Raw genomic sequence first — 22750 nt, 5'->3', positions numbered from 1 at the left:
GAGGTTTAGTGACATGCCCAGCATCTCATAGCCAGTATGGCTCAAAGGTTCAACTTGAACTCAGATCTTCCTAGCTTGGAAGTCAGCTCTCTGCCTGATGCGTCATGGTTGCCTCTGTTTGGAAGGGGCTCAAAGTGGAATCAATGGGTTCCCTGCTATTGGAAGGGCTTCAGGAGGAGTCTGGATAACCACGAATTGGTACTATTGATAAGGGGATTCCTGTTCTGGTACAGGTCCTGGAATCAGGAAGACCTGAGTTCGTATCCAGCCTCAGACACTTGCTGGCTGTATGACTCGGGCAAGTCACTTAATCTGTTTGTCTCAGTTTTCTCATCTGTAAGATGGAAATAATAAAGGTGTACACACACACACACACACACACACACACACACACACACACAATGCACACACAGAGCTGTTATGAGGATCAAGCGGGATAACAATTGTAAAGCACTTAGCTCAGTGCCTGGCCCATGGTAAGGACTACATAAAGGTTAGCTTTTATTATTATTATATGACCCCTGAAGTCCACCTCTGAGCCATAGCTAGCAACTCTGGTGTCTAGGACAAACAGCTTAGAGTCTGGGGCTAGGACAGGGAAATGATAGAATTGGGATTTGAACCTGTAACTTCTACCTCACAGAAAGATCCAACCCTCTCCTTTTATAGATGAGGAAACTAGGAACCAGGGAGGGGAGGTAATTTGCCAAGACCATGCAGGTAGTAGGTAGGGTCAGGACTCGAACCCACATTCTCTGACTCCCAACCCAATTCCTTTTATGCGCCACTGCCTGGCATGATGATGGAGGAGAAAGGAGACGCTACATTTGAAAACTACCCCAGCCACAAACCACATAAAGTTGTTAATGCATTAGAGCTGTCCAAAGGTCCTTATGGATCTGGAGAAGCTGAGAGCCGGGAGGGCTGGGCAGGGGTGGGAGTGGTGGGAGTTGGTTAAGGGAGAAAGGCTTCTTATGAACAGAGAGGCGGCTTGGAAAAGGGTGTGGCTTGAGAAGAGAAGAGGAGACTCCAGGTGTGCAGGGAGTGAGAGGGCGGGGCTCTCCCTGGGCTCCGCTGACTCAGGCTCCTCCCTCCTTGTTTCTGGGGCAGCCGAAGTCCAGCTTCACAGCTCCCAGTTTGAGCAGGTGGAGATGGGACAGCTGCGGGGGCAGCTCCTCAGTGCCTTTCGGGACCAGATGGATGTCCGCAGGCTCCTGCTGGAATTGGAGAACCACTCCATGGAAATCCAGATCGACACTTCCCGCCACCTGCTCACTATCGCTGAGTAAGCACACACCCCTGTTCTAGTCTGTGGTACTCCTCGTAGACCTTTTGATCCTCCCGATTGTCAAACCTCTCCCCGCCCCCCACCCCATCCAACCCCTCAGACCTCTGGCGTGAATCTCCATGTTTCTTGTGGGCCAGTTGTCTTATGTCCATCTATCTATGCCCTCATACCCTGTATCTCCCTGGGGGGGCTGGTCTGGGGCAGCTGGGAGCAGGAGAAATCTCGCCGCACCCTCAAGTGGCAGGAAGAACAACGGAAGGAATCGTATAGCAAGGATGACAGTGAGAAGGATTCGGACACCGGTGATGACCAGCCCGACATCCTGGAGCCTCCAGAGGTGACCTCAGCCCGAGAAAGCATTGCTACCCTGGTTGGGGAACAGAAGAAACTCCGAAAGCAGAAGGTGGTCAGAGGCTTGGGGATATGAGGGAGGAAGCCTGAGGGCAGTTTCTCTGGGGTACAACCAACAGGGGCCATTTCCAGGCCTTACTGTGTGAGATGGGCAGAAATGTCCCCAGAGGTAATCTAGAGGACGGTCTCTGGGAGGGGGTTAGATGTTACTGGACTAAAGGGTGTATGGCCTGGAAGAGTGGGGTAGAATGGTCCTTGAGAGGCTAGCCCTACTCCTAGCCCTCAAATTCTAAGGCGTGGCCTTTGTTTCCCCCAAAATGGAGCACAGGATGGGTGTCCAAAGAGTTTGCTTATTAAGGATTGATATGGGGGGATGGGTCCCTTCAGCAGAGTTCTTTCCCTCTTTTACACCCTTCTCCCCTCACCCCTGGCCCTGGGTCTCTTAGGTGGAACTGGAGCAGAGGTGCCGGGATCTGAGAACCCAGGGCCGAAGGCTAGAGGAGATGCTGCCGCGCCGCATTGGTTCTCAGGAGCAGCGGGAAATCCTGAGCTTACTGTGCCGGGTTCATGAACTAGAGATGGAAAATACTGAGATGCAGTCCCATGCCCTGATCCGAGACGGCGCCCTCTACCACCGCCGGGAGGCCATGCGTCGCCTGGAGCAGCACCGGAGCCTCTGCGATGAGATCATCCAAGGCCAGCGGCAGATTATTGCCGGTATGATCCTTAACCCATCTTACAGGCTATTTACACAGTCCATTCCCCCAGCTCCAAACACTGAAGCCACAAGCGCTCCCTGGACCCCTGGTTCTCTGGCTCCCTGCCCATGTCATAACTTCTAGTCCTTGACTCCACTCCCTCAAGCCTCCATCCATTCTGATGGCTGAATCCATGGACCAGGAACAGAAGCAGTATTCCCGGGGTGGCTATCCCTCCTCCTATTGTCTGCTTCTCCCTGAGCACCGAGGCTTGGAGGATGGAGCCTGAGGTGCTAAGAGCACTCCTCCCTGGCAGATTACAACCTGTCTGTCCCTCACCACCTGGAGCAGCTGTATGAGCTCTACCAGAGGGAGCTAGAGGAGGGGAATCTGGATCGAATGGCCATTATGGACCGGGCAGCCTCCAGGGCCCTGCAGGTGTGTGGGAGTATCACTAGGGTGGGGGTGTGGGTGAAGAGGAGGAGAAGAAATGATTTGGGTAACCACAGAGATGCAAGCAGGTGCTCTGAAGGGACTGGCCGCCTGACACCTTGAGGAGCAGCTTTCCTCGGAGAAGAGCCAGCTGACTGGCCCCAATATCCCTTCAAGTAGGCTTCCCATTTCCCTCTCCTTGGATTAGTACCCAGGGCCAGGAGTTCCTGAGCCTCTCCCCCTCCTCTGGGGAATCTGGTTAAGGGTGGGGGGGGGGCTTGTTTTAAATTGTCTTCTGTTGAGAATTTGAAGAACTCAGGTGCAAGGTCAGATGCCTGACCAGTAGGCCCAGGGGGTCAGGTCATCAGGCAGAGCGTCCAGGATCTCAGATCACTCCGGGGATCTCCCCACTCCCCGACCCCAGAACAACATAAATTGAGACCTGTTCCTGTCTTCCCAGGGGAAGAGGGGAGAGCAGCAGAATATGCCCTTAACATCCTGCAACAGAATTAGTAATAACAACATATATATGTAATGTTTAACAGTTTGCAAAGTACCTCACTGAGGGAGATAACATGTGTGGTGCACTTTATGTACTCTGAAGTGCTACGTATATGCTGTGTGTCTCATCATTATCATCATCGTCATCATCATTATTACAGGACCCTGGGCATATGCCCCATTACCCCTGGAAGAGGCCAAATCCACTCAGAAGAAAACCTGGCATGCATGTTTTTAAAGCTTCTAGTCAACTCCTGCTACATCTTTCTTCACTCTGTGTCTCTCTCCTCACCACCCAGGAGAGTTCATTGCCCAGAATTCCCCCAGGCCCTGGAGAGAACACCCTGGCCCTGGATTCAGATCAGGAAAGTGTGAAGACTCTGGGCTCTGAGCCCCAGCTGGTGCCGCGGAAGGAATGGCAGAAGAGCATCCTCCCACCTCTCGGTGTGGGGGACCTGGAGAGGTGACGTTGGCAATCCCAGCCCTGTAGAGTCCGTACCCAAAGCCCATGGGGCGTGGACAAGGCTAGGTGGTGACACCAGGAATTAGGGCTTGAAGGAGGCCTTGGATTGGCCCCCACTAAGGGACAGAAAAAGCATGGGATGGGGAGGTAAGCCTTCCTAGATTCTATCCATGGTTGGATACTTAACTTTCCCCTGACGGGAATCCATGATTCCTTGACCTTGGGGCACTAGGGGATGAGAACCTGTGGCTATGATGCCCCAACTCCTTTCCGAATGTGGTAGGAATAATGTATATTTGCTTCTTCACTTCTCCTAATCACAGTGAGGTTAACAAGGTGTTTAAGGCCAGTCCCCAGACCCGAGCCTGGCAAATGAAGAGCTCAGCTGTGTTGACACCACCACCCATCCAGATCAATGGCATGGTTTCCCAGGAGGTGAGTCCCAAAGCACCTTGCAGCTTGGCATCAGAATGAGCCCTTAGAGTCAGAGGCCCTTTAACTGTTCTCCTGATTCCTTCTTTCCCACCTGCTCACCCTATAGGACCCACCCCAGGACAGCAGTCACATCAACTCATCCCCCGACAGCAGTGAGAACTTCCCAGAGATCCCTGTGTCCCACAAAGGTGACTTAAAACCCCACCAACGCCAATCACCAAGGTTGCCATGGATTCTTTGGGGCCCTTTCTCCCACCAAGTTCACAGCTCTTAACCTATCTCTAGTCGCATCAGAGAAAAGATTCTTAACCTAGGGTCCATGGACCCCCAAGTAATTTGTGGATAGGGAAACTGTTAATTTTTTTAAAATATTTCTTAATATTTTAACAACTATGTTTCAATATAATCAGTTTCCTTTGTAACTCTATATATTTTATTTCATGCCTTGCAAAACATTATGAGGAGACCATAACACTCTGGAGAAAGTCATGGGTGGGAGAGTGGAGATGATTGTCCACATTCCACAAAGGGGAACATTAAGATGAAAGGGTTTTCCTAGGATTTGATTTTGAGCAGTTTGGGATAGAAACAGGAATTTAAAATACATGACTCCTGACTCTTGGTCCCCTGTTCATCTGAGTTAGTTAAATATGGGCCTGAGGTTTGGTTTTTTCGGTTCTACCTCCTCCCCCAAACCCCCCACTACAGAGAGGAAGGAAATCCTGTCCAGCACCAAGAGCATTGTAGTGAAAGCAGCCAGGCGGAGGTCACGGGCGCTGGGCCCAGAGAAGCACCAGCTGCTGGCCCCGATGATGGAGCCGAGCAGCCTGTCCCTGCACTCCCTGAGTGAGGCAGATGACGGCCCCCCACCAGCCCCACCTGCCTGTAAGCGCCCACCAAGCCCCATGCTGCAGCACACGGTCAGTGAAGACAACCTGTCCAGCAGCACTGGGGAGACCCCTTCACGGGTGGCCAGGCGCCATGGTGATGCTCCAGGTCTCTGGCTCCGGGGCCAGAAGAAGAGCCTGGGTAAAAAACGGGAAGAATCTCTAGAAGCAAAGAAGAGGAAGCGGAGGTCCAGGTCCTTTGAGGTCACAGGACAGGGGGTAAGACCAGAGGGGCGCTGGCAGGCAGACTACTGCTGATCTGCCCAGAGAAAACTGCAGACAGCCCAGCTTCCTCCTCTCCAGCTCCCCAGCCACATGCTGCACAGCCCTCTTTAGGAGGCCCAACCTGAACGTGATAGATACTAGGGTTCTTTTGAGGTAGATTCCACACCAACCAAGGACAGATGTTCAGATTCCTGGGATGGGGTGGGAGCTTTTGTGGTCTCTTGGGGAAAGTATCCTGAACTCTGTGAGGAGTAGTCTGAACAGAATTGTTACTAGGGCAGGGCGATCTGAGCTTTCACGCAGGGCGGCCACATTTACAGGGCACTGACTGTACTCGTTCGTTAGGTAGAAAGAACTGAGCTTAGTACCTAGTTAGCAAGAATAAATAGGTAAAATAGAAAGCTACCCCTGACCTCTCCCCTGCATGACTACCATTAGGCTTCTGCTGAGCCAGGTCCTCCCTTTTCTTTTCCCTAGCACCTCAAGGTCTCCGTCTCCCCATTCCCGCCACTGTGGGGTGGCATCCTAAGGTCTTTTACCCCACAGGACCTTGTATTATGAAGTCACTGCAGTAGTACAGGGAGGCCTCAAGGGGCCTGGCCCTGGGTATAGAATTCTCCCAGCTCATTCTATGGCCCTTTCAGATACAGTTTACACCATCCTGCCTCGTCCTCATTCCATGACTACAGTGAGATCAGACAGAAAGGCATCTATCTTTGGAAAACACTCTCCCAGGGAACTCTGCCTCATGGGAATGTCTTTAAAGTTGGCCAACTCAGAACAAGGCAGATTGACAGACACCTCAGAACTTTGACTTTCTTCTTCCTCCGCATTTGGACAATGTCTTGTGCCTCATTTCCCCCCATCCCCCCTTAGATACCAAGCAGAGCCCTCCATTGGTAGAGTAACCCTCAGCTTGAAAATAGGGGTTCCCATGCTACCCATCTCCTGGCAGAGGAATGACAGATTCAAGGTTCAGAATGAAACATATTTTGGGGCATGGCCAATATGGGAATTTGTTCTGTTTGGCTATGCATATTTGTTACCACGTTTTATTTTTCTTTCTTTTTTTTTTTTTCCAAAAGTGAGGTAGGGAGAGCTAGGAGGAAAAGAAAATACATTTTTTTTTGTAAAATTGAAAAAATAGATTTAAAAACCAGAATGGGGTTCCCAAGCATTTTTGTTCTCCTGCCTAATCCCATATCTCCATTGTCTCTCCACTCAGCTATGCCGTCCTAAGAACCATCCCCTACACCCCCGCCCCCTGGAGAGCACCTCAGACTACAGGTTACCCATCTCTGGTAACCCAGTAGCCAGTATCCGGCACCTGAGTAAGGTCTCACTGCCCCTCGCCAAAGTCAGGCTTCCTCCAAGCCAGACCACAGGTCAGTGTCCCCTTTGGAAAAGGGAATGGGGTGAAGGGTCAGCAGCAGGGTCCTTGCCAAGGCAGCTTTAATGATGAGCCTTTGCCAGCCCATCAGGAGGGTGCTATCGGATGCCCTTAACAAGTTTGGGTGTCCAACTCTGATAAGCCACCTGGCTGTGGAGATCCTGAAAATGCTGCCTGTTGTCTCCAGGGTGGGTCTCTGCAGAGATCAGGAACATTGGCTGGGGGAAGGAGGTCAGAAGGAAATGCGGACTTGGCTGAACCATTTATAGTCATCCTTTCCCTCACTTCAGGTCCTGGGGACCCATTGCCCCTCACCATGCCAGCTGCTTCCAGGCGTGCTGCCTGTGGTCCACATCAGCCCCAGGGCAAGGATGGACGTTTCCGACCTAACTGAAGACCTCTGAAGCTTGGAACCAACCTGCGCCCAAGAACGAAAGGGGAGAGAGATGGGAAGATGGAAAGACCAGGGATGGAGTGGAGTGCAGTGGGAGGCAACCTGGGCAGGAGAGCAGATGTCCAGATACCTGGCACCCCTAAGCCCTGGTGGAGTTTGTGTCCTGGAGGGGCTGGAATGAGGAAGGCAATTTCACTTCCACCTCAGTGACATCAGTGCAGCCAGGGGTGGGGGGCAGGGGACTTCCTGGGGAAAGGAGATGATCTCAAGAAAGGATCCCCAGAATGGCCTGAGGGAAATCTAACCCCAGGACCAGAGCCCTTGTGGACTCCCTCTATGACACTGCACAAAACTGTGTTGCCAAAGGTCTTCACCCACCATCAGGCTTCAATGAGGTCAGCAGAGCCTATCCAGCTGAGCTCCTGTAGTAAGGTGGGGAAGACAATGGGGTCCTGGGGCCAAATATAGCACAGGGGTGTTGGAGCGGTCAGATTTGGGGAAAGGGCAACATAGGAGACAGCCTGGTACTGAAACTAGAGTCCAGGCTGTGTATTGGAGGTGGGGGCTGAGGGTGATGGTTTAGTTTTATCACATCACAGTGGCTTTTCCCCCTGCTTTTTAACAATAAAAATCCTACTTGGAGTTGGATGTTCATGTTCGAGACCAAAAGTGTAGGATCTGGGGTAGCTATATGGTACAATGGATAAAGCACTCACCCTGAAGTCTGGAGGACCTGAGTTCAAATCCAGCCTCAGACACTTACTGTGTGACCCTGGGCAAGTCACTTAGCCTGATTGCCTCCCCTCCACCAGAAAAAAAAAAAATGTGTAGGAGCCATTGTTTTGCCAGGGCATAGAAGACTGTGGGCTGATAAAACTTTGAGATGAGTCTCAAGGCTCCATGCTCATCTCCGCCAAACTTCTTTGTGTAGCAGTGATAGAGACCTTGGTGGACAATTAAGAAGAGCAGCTCAGCCCACTGGAGCCCCTGAACCTAGGTGGGGGTTGGGGATGCCACACATATCAGGACTGGAACCTGGGACGCTATTCCCACCCACACCCCACCGTCCTAACCTTGCCTGGAGAGGCAGCATGGGCATGGTGAATAGAGGGCTAGACCAGGAGTCTAGATAGACCCGGGTTCAAATCTGGCCTCCCACATTTACTCGCTCTGTGACCATGGAAAGTCACTTAATCTCTCTGAAATTTAGTTTCCTCGTGTATAAAACGGGCATAATAATACACGTCATATTTATCTTCGAGAGTTGTTGTGAGAATCAAATAAGATTATATATTTAGTGAAGCGTTCTGCAAATCTTAAAGTATCATATCATAATAATAACTGCAGCTAACATTTACATGTGCTCACTATGGGCCACACACTGTGCTCAGCATTTTACAATCATCTCATCCGATCCTAAGATAGGCGCTGTTATTATCCCCGTTTTAATATATGAGGAAATTAAGATAAATAGGGGTTAAATGACTCACCCAAGGTCACACAACTAATGAGGCCACATTTGGACTCAAGTCTTCCTGACTCCAGGAACCAAGGAGTGGGTGTGGGTTACTGTTACTATTTTTATGACCTTCCTCTGTCCCCATCCACACACTTAGCAGCCCCATGGAGCACACTGGACAGTAAGGCAGAACCCTTTCTACACCAAGACCAAAAGAATAGACCCAGCTGTCTCGAGGATGCCTTTAATGCCCCAATCGAAGGCCTTTGGCCTTGTCTGGCCACCATTCCAGGAAGTTCAGATGCTTATGGCCACTGCCGTTCACGATTATGTCATCTTAGGGGGGTCCGTGGAAGCCGTCCCGTTTTCCTTCCCTCATTCCCTCTCTCCCTCCTTCTGCTATTTGTGGGTCCGAATGAGGCTGTGGTAGATGGGCTTGATAATGAGATGCAGGTGAAGGGCGTTCTCCACCAAGTACTCAGAGTTGCGCCGTTGCAGATCGGTGTGGGCCAAGAAGTCCCCAGACTCATCACTGCTCTGGTGGAAGCTGTAAGCATGGCGTATCAGGAGCCGCCCCTGCTGTCGAGCTCCGACCAATACTGTCTTCTGGAAGCTCACGCCGGCGGCATCCCCACTGATGCTGGCTGGAGTCACAACCAGTCGGGGCCGCCCATCCTCGGGGCGTGCAGCCGGCAGGGCAGCCCCAGCGGTATCGGCATAGACAGGCCGCAGACTGATGGGCAGCCAGCGTGGGGAGAAGAGGACGTTCCACGTCACCCGCCTGCCTGCATCGTGCCCGCTGGGGCCCAGCTGTGTCTGGAAGCTTGTGCTCCGGTCATCTCGGGCAGGGTTGCTGATGACCCACAGGGCCCCCCAAGCTGGAGAGAGGTAGTTGCGAGGCAAGAAAGCACTGCCATTGACATCAAAGAATTTGGCATAGTGGAGGGGAGAGGCTGAATGGAACTGGTAGGCCTGTAGGAGGAGATCCCCCACAGCCTCTCCATGGCGAGCCAGGGCTGGTGACTGGGCCTGCAGCTGGAACAGCTGGGCAGGCGGGATCATGGGGTAGCGAATGGCCCTAAGTGCCTGCTCGGCCACAGGTGTGGGAGGGCGGGCCCGGCCCAGCCAGACTTCCAGGGCCTGGAAGAGCTCCAATTCATCCTGGAGCACCAGGTCAGAGCGGTCTAGCAGTTGGGCCAAGAGCTCTGGGGTCACTTCCCCCCACTCAGAGCTCCCCACCACAGCCGACAGGTTCCAAGCTAGGAACTGGAGGCAACTCTCCCTGAGGTCTTCATTGCCTGTTCGTGCTGCATAGTGGTACCAACCCACAGCTGGGCCAGGACCCCCCATCTCTCCCGCAAGGTGTGACTTCATGTACTCAGCTATGCCCTGCTGTAGAGAAGTCACACCATATTTGCTGGCCAATGTGTGCAGGGGGATGGCCTGAGACATCAGGAGGGATAGCTCCCCACAGTACAGATACCTAGAAGGGGAGGAAAAAAGAGATGGTGGGGGTCAAGCTATGAAGCCCACCCTCACCCAGCCAGGTCCTCTGTCTGCTTTTCTATGCCCCAGGAAAGGGAGGGCCTGAGGAGAAAATCCAGGCCAAGGTTGGTGGAGAACTCTCTAGGGATTTCCATTCAGTTCACATTAGACCATCTCCCTTCATTAGAATTATTGACTTAGAGCCAGGGCCTTAGAGATTATCTAGTCCACCCCCTCATTTTATGTCAAGGGTCAGAGAGAGATTAAGGAACTTGTCAAAGGTCAGATTTGAACCCAGGTCTTCTCCAAATCTAGCACTTTCCTCTTCAGTCTGCTACATCACTTCTTCCTCTGATTAATGTGTCTCCCGACCACCACCATGTCTCTCAACCCCCTCACCAATCTCCCTTAGTGTTTCTTTCACGGTCCCATGAGCTAGTTCCATCTTTCTCATGGTCCCATCTCTGTCAGCCTTTCTCTGGATGACCATTTTTTTCCCTCTGTAAAATGAGGGGGTTGGACTAAAGGATCTCTAATATTCCTTCTAGCTCCACATTCTACGGGTCAAGAACTTTTGTCTATCTCATATCACTATCTTGTTCCCTCAGTGTTCTCCTTGTCTTCCTCCTCCGCTTGTCTCTTGTTGCTTCATTAATCTTTGTTCCTGCCTGTCGTCTCCCTTACTGTCTTCCTCTCTGTTTTCATTGTCTTCCAAGGACTGACACACACTCTCTCTCTCTCTCTCTCTTCTGTCTCTCTGTCTCTATGTCTCTCTTTTCTCTCTTCTCTGTCTCTTCTCTCTCTAGCTGTCTCTCTCTCTCTCTCTCTCTGCCTCTGTCTGTCTCTCTTTATCTCTCTTCTCTCTGTCTCTGTCTTTCTTTTCTCTCTCTCTTCTCTCTCATCTCTCTCTGTCTCTCTGTGTCTGTGTCTCTCTCTCCCTCTCCCTCTCTATCTACCTGTCATCTATCTATTTATATCAATCTGTCTCTATATCTACCTTATCTAGATGTTTATCCATCAATCTATTTCTATTCATCCCTCTGTCTGCCTACATCTATCTGTATCTCTATTTCAGCAGCTAGGTGGTGCAGTGGATAGCGTGCTGGGCCTGGAGTCAGGAAGACCGGAGTTCAAATGTGACTTTGGATACTTACTAGCTGTGTGACCCTGGAAAAGTTGATTAATCTCTGTCTGCCTCAGTTTTCTCAACTGTAAAATGAAGGTAATAATGGCACCTTCTTCGCAGGGCTGTTGTGAGGAAAAATGGGATAGTATTTGCAAAGCACTTAGCACAGCGCCTGGCACACAGTAGGTGCTCAATAAATGCATATTTTCTTCCATCTATATTCATCTATCTGTCTCTACCCAGCTACCTATATCTGCCAATTATCGCTATATCTTTAGTTAATGGGTGATTATGTGCTTACTATTAACAGTACAAACGCTCAAGAAATACAAATGAATAATTCAACAAAAGAAGGAATTCATCTTTAACGGAAATGTTTAAAGTAGAAATATTTATATTTTGATTGGAAAAAATAGTCAACTTTTTTTCACACAATAAGGATACCAATTCATCTGTCCCACATCTCCTTTCCAAATCATACCTGTGTATGTATAAACTTTTATGGCCTTTATTACTTTTTTATTACTTTTAGTGTTTTTTATTATCATTACTTTTATCACTTTATTTCTTTTGTATTTGCTTTGGTGGGGGGGTTGTTGTCAATGTGTATATCATTCTTACTCTGCTGACCTGTGTTTGCATCACGTTCTGTGAATCTTTCTATATGTCCTTGTAGTCTTCATATCTGTTACTTTTAGGAAACAATAGCATTACATTAGCATACTATGATTTAAATCAGCCAAATGGCCAAATCACTAGATGCATAAGTTGGTTTTCCAGATTTTCTGTGTTTTTTTATATAAACAGGTTCTCTTCTCTCTCTCTCTCTCTCTCTCTCTCTCTCTCTCTCTCTCTCTCTCTCTGTCTCCCCCTCTTTCTCTGTCTCTCCCTCACTCCCTCTCCCCTTCTCTAACTCTCTCTGTCTCTCCCTCTCTCTCTGTCTGTCTCTCTCCCTCTCCTCTTTCTCCGTCTCTCCCTCACGCCATCTCCCTTTCTCTAACTGTCTCTGTTTCTCCTTCTTTCTGTCTGTCTTTCTGTCTCTATCTCTGTCTCTCTCTCTGTCTCTGTCTGTATGTGTCTCTCTCCCTCTCCTCTTTCTCTGTCTCTCCCTCACTCCCTCATCCTTTCTCTAACTCTCTCTGTCTCTCCTCTCTCTGTCTCTGTCTCACTCTGTCTCTGTCTCTCTGTCTCTGTCTCTGTCTCTCTGTCTCTCTCTCTGTCTCTCTCCCTCTCCTCTTTCTCTGTCTCTCCCTCACTCCCTCTTCCTTTCTCTGTCTCTGTCTCACTCTGTCTCTGTCTCTGTCTCTCTCTCTGTCTCTGCTCTTTCTCTATCTCTCCCTCACTCCCCCTTCCTTTCTCTAACTCTTTCTGTTTCCCTTTCTCTCTCTCTCTCTCTTACAAGGTGTTCAAGATCACCACCTCTCTGTCTTTTGTTGCCTCTGTCTCTCTTGTTGTCTCTTTCAACAGATTTTTCCTGCCAACTCCACAATGGGATATGAAATGCAGCTCAGTCTATCCAGAGATGGGAAGGTAGAGGAGAAACTTGGATTGTCTACCTTATGGACAGAGAGCAAATGGTCTCCAATCCATGAAAGGCCCAAAAAGAAAAAGTAGATTTGCATTGTTAGGCAGTGGGAATACAACACTCACTAGGAATTTTTGTGCAAATTCATTGGGGGTTGAAAGGACTGTCACTAAACCACAGGTGTGTAGTCACACTAGTAAAGTGGTATGACCCAGAGAGTTAGGCCTGTACCACATGGGGACTGGGGAGGAAAATGAGCCCATCATGTCACTGGGACATTGTGGGATGCAGACCCCCACAGGAAGCACCCCCCAGAGTCAAGGTCCTGGAGCAAAGCTCTAATATCCCCATGCTAATTATAGCTCTAGATAGGAATACCTTTGATCCTTGCAGTCACTTAGCAATAAACTATATAATGAAAGGAGACAGCCATATTTGCAATTAGGAATGGTCCACATCTGTCTAGGCTGAAGAGATGCCATTTTGCCCACCATTTGGGCCATGATCACTTCTGGCAGTGATCTATGAATCACCAGAGAGAAGATCTAGGTGGCTTTAGAAAGGGAAAAAGATATCCCTTATGGAAAAACTTCACTCCTGTACCCTCAGCCTGTATCTGACCCCAAAGACCCCAACTGAAGGAAGGACCCTGATGAACTTGACTTTCCCAAGACCCCAACAGAAGACTAATGAACTTGATGCCTCAAAAACCCCAACTGAAGGATCCTGATGAACTTGACCCCCCAAAAACCCCAACTGAAGGACACTGATGAACTTGACTCCCCAAAAACCCCAATAAAAGACCCTGATGAACTTGACTTTCCCACAACCCCAACAGAAGACTAATGAATTTGATGCCTCAAAGACCCCAACTGAACGACCCTGATGAACTTGACTCCCCAAAAACCCCAATAAAGGACCCTGATGAACTTGACTCCCCAAAAACCCCAACTGAAGGACACTGATGAACTTGACTCCCCAAAAACCCCAATAAAGGACCCTGATGAACTTGACTCCCCAAAGACCCCAACTAAAGGACCCTGGTGAACTTGACTTTCCCAAGACCCCAACAGATGACTAATGAACTTGATGCCTCAAAAACCCAAACTGAATGACCCTGATGAACTTGACTCCCCAAAGACCCCAACTAAAGGACCCTGATGAACTTGACTCTACCTGATAAATTTGTCAAAGACAGCAGCACAGTCCCTGGGCTCCTGCAACGTCACTTCACTTTGGTTGTACAGCAGTCCCTGGAAGACCTCACTCTGCAGGCCCAGGAGCAGCCGGTGAGTGTGGAAGATGTGGACTTCATCTGTACCTTCAGCTTGCACCCGCAACACTGTGTCACTCTCATTGCCCAGCTGTTGTAACTCCCGCAAGCGCTGGAGCATTGTCAAAGAGTGGTTAATAGAGGCATCTGCTGCTTCACCAGCGACGTGTGCTTTCTGGGCTGGGGAGGGAGGAACACAGACAGACTGAAGAGAAACACTGAGGCAAGATGAGGTCTTGCAAGGTCCACATGAGGAGGGTGGTGGCCACCCTCCTGTGGCAGCTGCTGCCCCATGCAGTCAAAAAAAAGCATTTTTTACATCAATGAGCATTTATTAAGTGCTTACCGTGTGCCAGGCACCATGCAAAGGGCTGCTGATACAAAAAAAAAAGTCTCTGCCCTCAAGGAGCACATTCTAATGGAGAAGACAATGCTTAAATAACAAGATAGATACGGAGGTGATGGGAGGTAATCTCAGAGGGGAGGCTCTAGCAGCTAAGGAAAGGCCTCCTACAGAAGGTGGCATTTGAGAAATTTATTATTTTATTTATTTTTTAAAGTATATAAAATATTTTATTTATTTATTTTTATTCTGAACTTAACAAATACCAAATCTCTAATACGGAAATATGTTTTGTGAGGCTACCTGTGTATAATCTATATCAAACTGCTTTGCCTTCTCAAGGAGAGGGGAGGGGAGGAAGGGACATAATTTGGAACTCAAAATTTTTAAATTTAAAAACATTAAAAAAAATTTTAAAACAAATGTTAAAAATTGTTTTCACATATAATTAGAAAAAATATTTGAAAATTAAAAAACAAAAAATAAATGCAAATCCAACAAGCCTTTCCATATATGTGGTAGAAGAGAAAAGGAAACTACAAATCTCTTCTATGCACAGCTTGCTTTACCTTTTAAGCAGACTAAATTCAACTTGTAGCTTGTCTGTGTTTCTGCTTGTCCTGTTGTCTGTCTTTCCTTCTGACCTTCCTTCTGTTTGCTTCTATGTATTTTTTAAAGATGCCTTAATGATGTTCTTTTTTCTTCATTTTCTTTTTTTTTTTTTTTGCTAACTACCCCTTGTCCCCTCCCACATTTTAACCACCACCCCCAACCATTGGAAAAATGAAAAAAGGAAAAGAAAAATAAGCTGAGACTTGAAATTAAAAGAAATTAAGAGGCAGGTATAAGCAAGTAGAGCATTCCAGCTACAAGAGAGAGCCATGACAAAGGTGCAGAATCAGGAAATGAACTCTCATGTACAAGGAATAACAAAGGGGCCAGTGGAGCTTAATCATGGACTTAGTGGAAGGGAGTCAAACCTAAGAAGACTGCAAAGGTAGAGATGAGCCAGCTTATAAAGAGTTTTTAGTAACCAGCAGAGGACTTTGTAGTTGATCTTGAAGAAAATAGGGAGCCACTGAAGTTTATTGAGTTAAGGGCTCCCCCTTACACATGTGACATGATCAGACCTACATTTTTAAAAATTTTTTGTAATTTTTTTTAAAAAATTGTTATTTATTTTTGACATTTTCTTTTTAAATTTTGAGTCCCAAATTCTCATCAGACCTACACTTTATTTTTAAATTTTATTAATTTTTAACATTCTTTTTAAAAATTTTGAATTCCAAATTCTCACCAGATCTACACTTTATTTTTTTATTTTTAAAAACTTATCATTTATTTATTTTTAACATTCTTTTTTTAAAATTTAGAGTTTCAAATTCTCATCAGACCTAAACTTTATTTTTTAAAAATCATTACTTATTTTTGACATTCTTTTCTTTTTAAAATTTGAGTTTCAAATTTCCTTCAGACCTACACTTTATCCTTAAAATTTTATTATTTATTTATTTTTAATGTTCTTTCACAAAAATTTTGAGTTCCAAATTCTCACCAGAACTGCACTTTATTTTTTTAAAATTCATTATTTATTTATTTTTTAACATTCTTTGCTTTATAAATTTTGAGCTTCAAATTCTCCTCAGCCCTACACTTTAAGAAACTCACTATGGCGGTTCAATGGAGGACTGAGTAGGGTGAGGTTGGCAGCTACAGATCCCTGTAAGTGTGTATGGGAATATGAGAAGAATCTGCGTGGGAAGCTCCCAATGCGAGAACTCCCTATATGAGTAAAAATCTCATTCCTTCTATGATTAAACAGCTTCATTGGCCACTTGGAACTTCTCACACACAATGCTCCATCTTCTTGTGTCCATGTCCTTGTAATGGCTTGTTTCCCATACCAGGGATGCTCTGCCCCCTCACCTCTACTTCTCAGTTTCCTTGGCTTTCTTCAAGATTCTGCAGAAGTCCCATCTTTTGGGCCTTATTTCATCCCCTCCACGGTTAGTGCCTCTGCCTCTCAGATTCCCTTCCATCTACACCATATATACAGCAGCTCAATGGCCCAGTGGACAGAGCACTGGGCCTGGAGTCAGGAAGACCTGAGTTCAAGTTCAGTCTCAGACACTCACTAGCTGTGTGACCCTGGACAAGTCACTTAACCTCTGGTTACCTTAATCTACCGGAGAAGGAAAGGGCAAACCACTCCAATATCTTTAACAAGAAAACCTCATGGACAGTATGGTCCATTAGGTCATGAAGAGTCGAACGTGACTAAACAACTAAACAAAAGCAAAAACTCCGTATATATCCGAGGGGAGGGGGAGTTACTTTGTCTCCCATTGGACTATGCCCTCTAAGGGAAAAGAACGTACATGTGCAAAAATATTTATAGCAACCCTTTTCACGGTGAAGAAATATTGGAAATTGAGGGGATGCCCACCAATTGGGGAATGACTGAACAAGCTGTGGCATATGAATGTAATGGTATACTAGTGTGCTATAAGAAATGATGAAGAAGCAGATGTCAAAAAAAACCTGGAAAGACTTATATGAACTGATGCAAAGTGAAATGAGCAGAACCAGGAAAACATTGTACACTATATCAGCAACATTGTATGATGATCAACTATGAATGACTCAGCTTTTTTCAGAAACACAATGATACAAGACAAGTACAAAGGACCCATAATGGAAAATGCTATCCACATCCAGATGTGGATGGAATGATGGACTCTGGATGTAGATCAAAGCATACTTTTTCACTTACTTTATTCTTTTTCATGATTTTCTTTACCTTTTGGTCTGTTTCTTCTTTCACAACTGTGACTAATATGGAAATATATTTTACACGATAGCATATTCATAACCTATATCAAATTGCCTACCATTTTAGGAAGAAGGGAGGGGAGGAAGGGAGAGAGAAAAATTTGGTAACTCAAAATCTTGTAAAAATGAATGCTAAAAATTGTCTTGATGTGTAATTGAGGAAAAAAACTTTTAAAGAATAAAAAAAACTAGAAGCAATCTAAATAAATGTAGAACATTTGAAAGGCTGAATAAATTTATGATAAAAAAAGTTTTTAAAAAAAGAAAAGAATGTGTACTCCTGGAAGGCAGGGACTGTTTTTGCCTTTGTATCTCCAGTAAAGTAAGCACTATATAAATGTTAGCTATTATCATTATTATTATCGATGAACCTCAGGGAGCTACATAGAGATTAAGTGACTTATCCAAAGTCACACAGAAAAGAAGATATAAGAATCAACACCAGGATGTTGGCATGGTGTCACAGGAGTAGTTTAATAAGAAGAGGGGGAGGTGGTAGTGGGAGGGAAAGTGAATAAGCATTTATTAAGCTCCTACTGTATGCTAGTAGCTGTCCTAAGGGCTTTACAAGTATCTCATCTGAGCCTTACAACAACCCTGGGAGGCAGATGTTTATTATTATTTTATTAATTGTTCCTATTTTACAACTGAAAAAAATAGACAGAAATTAAGTGACTTGTCCAGGGTCACACAGCTAGTGAGGGTCTCAGGCTGGATTTGAACTCAGATCTTCCTGCCTTCAGGCCCAACACTCTAGCCACGGCACCACCCAGCATATTAGGCAGAAGCCCTGGGTTCAAAGTCCAGGTCTACCCCAAGGAACTGCGGTATGACTTTGCCAAAAAGACACTGAACCCTTCTGAGGTTTGCTTCCTTCCTCCAAAAAAACCCTGTCAATAATTCTCTAAGCTGCCCTTCCCTGGTCAGTAACACCTGTGCATCTCACTGGGCTATTGGAAGACTCAAACGGGACGTGAAAGTATCTGCAACCACAAAAGGGTTCAATGCCATTCAAAACCTCCGGGACCATTAGCAAATCACTCCGGCTTTCCTGCCTTGGTTTCCTCATTTGTAAAATATGGGGGTTGTGCCAGATGACCCCAGAGGTCCTTCCAGCTCTAAAGCTATGATCATGTACGTAGTGGTAGCAGTAGTAGTAGTGGTGGTGATAGTGGGCAGGCCCTCCAGGTGGCCGCTGCTATTCTACCTGGAGTTGCACCAGGGTTACCAGAGGAGCTCCCCCAGCTCTTGAATAGAGCTAATAATAAGAGCTAACACTGATATAGCACTTCAAGGTTTGCAAAGCTCTTTACACGTTATCTCCTTGCATCCGAGCAACAATCCTGAGAGGCAGGTTCTATTATTATCTCCATTTCACAAATGAGGAAACTGAGTCTGAGAGAAGTTAAATGAATTACCCAAGGTCACTCAGTGAGGGAATATCCAAAGCAGGATTCAAACTCAGGTCTTTGTGACCCCAATTTTGCCACCCAGCTGCCTAGGTACTCCCATACCTTGTCCTAGCCAGGGCAGCCTCAGGCCACATGGTTCTATAGCTATCCTGTGCACCTTGCTTTGCTTTTCCTCAAATTCTTTACACCCTGCCCCCTGTCTAGGCTTTACGGTTACTAAAGCAGCTGGCTTTGGTCATAACAAGTCACTCCTCTTCCCTAAACACACACACACACACACACAAACCCCATACCCTCTGGGTTAAAAGTGTTGCTGACCCAACTTATTTAACCAAAAGTTTTTGATTCCCTTTTCCATAGCTGTACCATAATTTGATAGAGTTGAGTTTTACTCAAATTCTGATGGAGAAAGCACAGAAATTTGCAACCCTGGATCTTGTGAAGAGGAACCCTGATCCATTATCAAGCTGGCCACACAGTGGAAAGGATTTTTAGAATGCTTTTATTCTGCTAGGACCAACACCAGAGCTATAGGCTGACTACACCGTAGCTGCCTTTCACTCAGAGGTGTGCTGGAGGCAGCTCTAACCAACTTTGTTAAGTTTTCAGTTGTGAGCATGTACACCTCAGAAATCCGCATTCCTCACATATTAGAGATTGATTTATTGTTTTATTGATTGTCTGGGCTTTTTTGTCATTTCACTCACATCTGACTCTTCGTGACCACACGTGGAGTTTTCTTGGCAAGGATAGTGGAGTCATTCACAATTTCCTTCTACAGCTCATTTTACAGATAAGTAAACTGAGGTAGACAGGGACAAGTGACTTGCCCAGGGTCATACAGCTAGTAGGTGTCTGAGGCCATATTTAAACTCAGGTCTTTCTGACTCCAGATCCAGCAAAAAGCATTGCCCTATTGTCTAAACTTAAGAAAGTGTAAGTAATGTAGATTAAATTTAAAAGTGTATTGCCTTTTTTTTTCCTTGGGAGCCAGTACTTAAACATTTTCTAGCACACCCTTGTATTGCTCTATAAGCATTGTTTAAATTCATCGAGAGTACAGTAGAAGGCTCAGAAATGAAGTCATCACCAGACTGGAGACATGATGACTGCAGCCTAATCATAACTTGCATTTACATCGTGTTTTAAGGTTTGTAAAGTGCTTTACATTCGTTATCTCACTTGAGCCTCACAGCACCCCTGCTTGCACTTCATAGCTTAGGGTTCCAGGGAAGTGCCAGTCTTTGTTCTATAGCCAAACCTGAAGTAAAAATGAGCCAAGTTATAATAGAGCTTGGAATGTGTTCTTCGCATTTAAAGTGTAGGAATATATTGGGGGAAGGGAGGAGAGGAAAGTGCTTTAACATGCCAAATGAAGGTGACCTTAGCAGTAAGTGATACATATCCCCAAAAGTCCATTGCTGATAACATCCCAGAGTAAAGGATATTATTCCACTGTCACTTAATGTTGAAATAGCCCAGTAAGTTTAACCATTTACAAAGCACTTTGCTCACAATTTATTGTGATTTTTATTATTTTACAGCAGGGGTGGGGAACCTTGTGGCCCTCTAGGTCCTCAAGTGCAGTCCTTTGACTGAATCTAAACTTCACAGAACAAATCCCCTTGTGAAGTTTGGATTCAGTCAAAGGACCACACTTGAGGACCTGGAGGACCACACATGGCCTGGAGGCCTCAGGTTCCTGTATTGGTAATTAAGGTGGGACTTTTTTACTGTTTTAGAATGCTAAATTAATTAAGTGTCTTTGATTGAGTCCCACTAGGTGCAAAACTCCAGGCACACACCCTTTTGCTAAGTAGGTACAAAACCCCAGGCCCACACCCTTTAGCTGATTAGGTGTGAATCCTTCAGCCTTAACCCCTTAACATTGCTTTCCTTAGTAAAGCAGATCAAAGAACCTGTGCTGGCAGCCCTTGTTGCTGGGTCTTGTTGGGTCTTACACCTCACAGTAGCTGCTAGCCAGATTGTTGCTACAGTTCCCCACCCATTTTACAGAATACAAACTAAACCTTTTATTTCCATAGGGAACTGCTAAATGGGAGACTCGGGCCAATACAGGTCATCATCTTATCTGCAACTTTCTTAGTCTTAGAGACTTGCCCAGGATATGGAGAAGTTAAATTGACCTCCCCAGAATTATAAGCCCAGTGTGCATCAGAGGTGGTGTTTAAACTCAAGTCCTCCTCATTCCAATGTCAACTGTCTATCTGCTAGAAATGCCAGAGGTATCAAACACAAATAGGAAGAAGGATCATTAAATTGTACATAAGGACCCCTGGGGGCTACATAATGGCTTAGAAAATCATATATTAACATTTGTTATTTTTTTTATTTAGCCATTTTCAGTCATGTCCAGCTCTTCATAACCCCCTTTCAGGGTTTTCTGGGCAAAGACACTGGAGTGGTTTGCCATTTCCTTCTCTGGCTCATTTTACAGATAAGGAAACTGAGGCAGAGTTAAGTGACTTGCCTAGGGTTACACAACTAGTAAGTGTCTGAGGCCAGATTTGAACTCAGGAAGATGAGTCTTCCTGACTCCAGACCCAGCATGCTATCCACTGTGTCACCTAGCTAAATATTAACATTATCTATGTTCTATTGTATTTCATTTATTTTGTTAAATATTTCCCAATTACATTTTAATCTGTTTCTCATTCCATGGTGTTTGATACCTCTGAACTATACCATGCCTCTATAAGTTATTGTTTATAATGATAAATATTAGTGCTCTCCTCCCATTTTATAGAGAACTTAAATGATACCCATGGTCCCATAACTTGTAAGAGACTGATCCAGGCCTTGAATGGTGCAGTGAAAAGGTTAGATTCTAGAATCAGAGGCCCTTTGTGACCTTAGGCAAGTCACATCATTTTTATGGGCCTCAGTTTTCCCACCTGTAAAATGAGATGGGAGGGGTGAGGACTGGACTAGATGACTTCTAAGGTGCCTTTCAACGCTAAATCTATGATCCTATAAATGGAAGTTTCATTGACCTGATTTCCAATCTGTTCTCAGACACTTACTAGCTATGAGACCCTGGGCAAATAGCCTCTCTCGGACTCCGTTTCCTCATCTGAAAATGGGGGTAAGGATAACATGTGCCTCCCAGAGCTGTTGTGAATATCCAAAGAGAGAACATACGCAAAGTGCTTTGAGAACCTTTTTTAAAAGGCTGTATAAATGGTAGCGACCCTTAGGATGATGATGACTCCAAGTCCGGTGAGGAAGGGCAGGACTGGGGGAGGGAATGAGAAAGTAAAAAGAGGGGAAGGGGATGAAAGTAAAAACAAGTCAGTTCAGACAGAGCTCCCAGGATGCCCCAAATCGACTTTTTGGGGGGGCAGGGAGAACAGAAGGAAAGCAAAGCTTCAGTCTGTTCTCTCTTGTCCCGATGCCAACGGCTTCTTTTTTGTCCCTAAGCCGACTAAGTAAGGGAGGGGGAGGGGAGGCCTTGTCTCCTTTCTTGGTAAGGATGTGGAGGGGGGGAAGGATGAATGAAAAGATCTTTAAAGTCCTTCCAACTTTAATACTCTATGGGTCTAAGAGGGGGGCAGTTGATCAGTGAGAGCCTCCCTGCCCAGGACACTCAGAATCAGCCTCACTCCAACAGCTATCCCTGCATAGTTGTGGGATGAGAGAGAAGAGAGAGAATATAGCTAGGTCCTCTCATGGACCCTACACAGACGTCCCAGTGGCAACCAAAGGACCCCTTGCTACCCCTCCCCATCCAGGCCCCCTTCCATCAGTTCTTGTTGCTCTTAGAAATGCCAGGGTGGATTCTGTATCTTTCTCAGACTCCATCACCAGATACTGATCTCTCCCACCTCCTAACCCCCACTCCAAACCAAAAAGGGAAAGGACTTCCTGTCTGCTCATTCCATCCCAGCCCCAGTCCTTACCTGCATGCACAGCTAGGCCCAGCAAGGTCATGGTGGCCCAGAAGTTGCCCCAGGGCCCAAGCTTGGGGGAATGAGTCCCAGGCATCTTTGCTTCCTCACTCCCAATTCAAGAGCAGGTTATACCCCCACTGCTCCCTTCCCCACTGCCCTGGCTCCTTATATAGGATACTGGCCTTTGGGGGGGAGCAAGTTCCCCTCCTTCCTCCCCTGCCTCCCTCCCCCAACATATCTTTGCGATGGATTGGTGGAAACTGGCCTCAGCTGTTGCCCAGACAACCACTTGAGCATGACAGCTGCTGGGACTATTGTCC

The 22750-nt window shown here is 46.5% G+C and overlaps 2 protein-coding genes across 2 annotated transcripts in view; one reads left to right on the top strand and one right to left on the bottom strand.

Moving 5' to 3' along the window:
• The window catches only part of KIF19 (kinesin family member 19), a 56973-nt gene extending 49783 nt beyond the window's left edge, over positions 1-7190 (top strand). The window contains exons 11-20 of the mRNA XM_036756804.1: positions 1111-1285; positions 1493-1691; positions 2086-2356; positions 2654-2775; positions 3570-3733; positions 4057-4168; positions 4275-4356; positions 4877-5274; positions 6506-6665; positions 6961-7190. Of these exons, the coding sequence (XP_036612699.1) occupies positions 1111-1285; positions 1493-1691; positions 2086-2356; positions 2654-2775; positions 3570-3733; positions 4057-4168; positions 4275-4356; positions 4877-5274; positions 6506-6665; positions 6961-7064 (1787 nt within the window). The 3' untranslated portion in view covers positions 7065-7190. The remainder of the gene's footprint in view (positions 1-1110; positions 1286-1492; positions 1692-2085; positions 2357-2653; positions 2776-3569; positions 3734-4056; positions 4169-4274; positions 4357-4876; positions 5275-6505; positions 6666-6960) is intronic.
• A 1732-nt stretch (positions 7191-8922) lies between these two features.
• Positions 8923-22524, bottom strand: BTBD17 (BTB domain containing 17). The gene is made up of 3 exons (XM_036756803.1): positions 22440-22524; positions 13836-14112; positions 8923-10006 (listed from the first exon to the last, which is right to left on the bottom strand). Exons 1-3 carry the CDS (start codon positions 22522-22524, stop codon positions 8923-8925), a joined length of 1446 nt encoding a protein of 481 aa, XP_036612698.1.
• Positions 22525-22750: the final 226 nt, after the last annotated feature.

The sequence above is a fragment of the Trichosurus vulpecula genome, chromosome 4 (assembly GCF_011100635.1).
Source record: "Trichosurus vulpecula isolate mTriVul1 chromosome 4, mTriVul1.pri, whole genome shotgun sequence".
In the NCBI taxonomy this organism is placed as follows: Eukaryota; Metazoa; Chordata; class Mammalia; order Diprotodontia; family Phalangeridae; genus Trichosurus; species Trichosurus vulpecula.
Note: the sequence above shows the minus strand (reverse complement) of the source record. Positions and strands in the feature narration are given on the sequence as shown.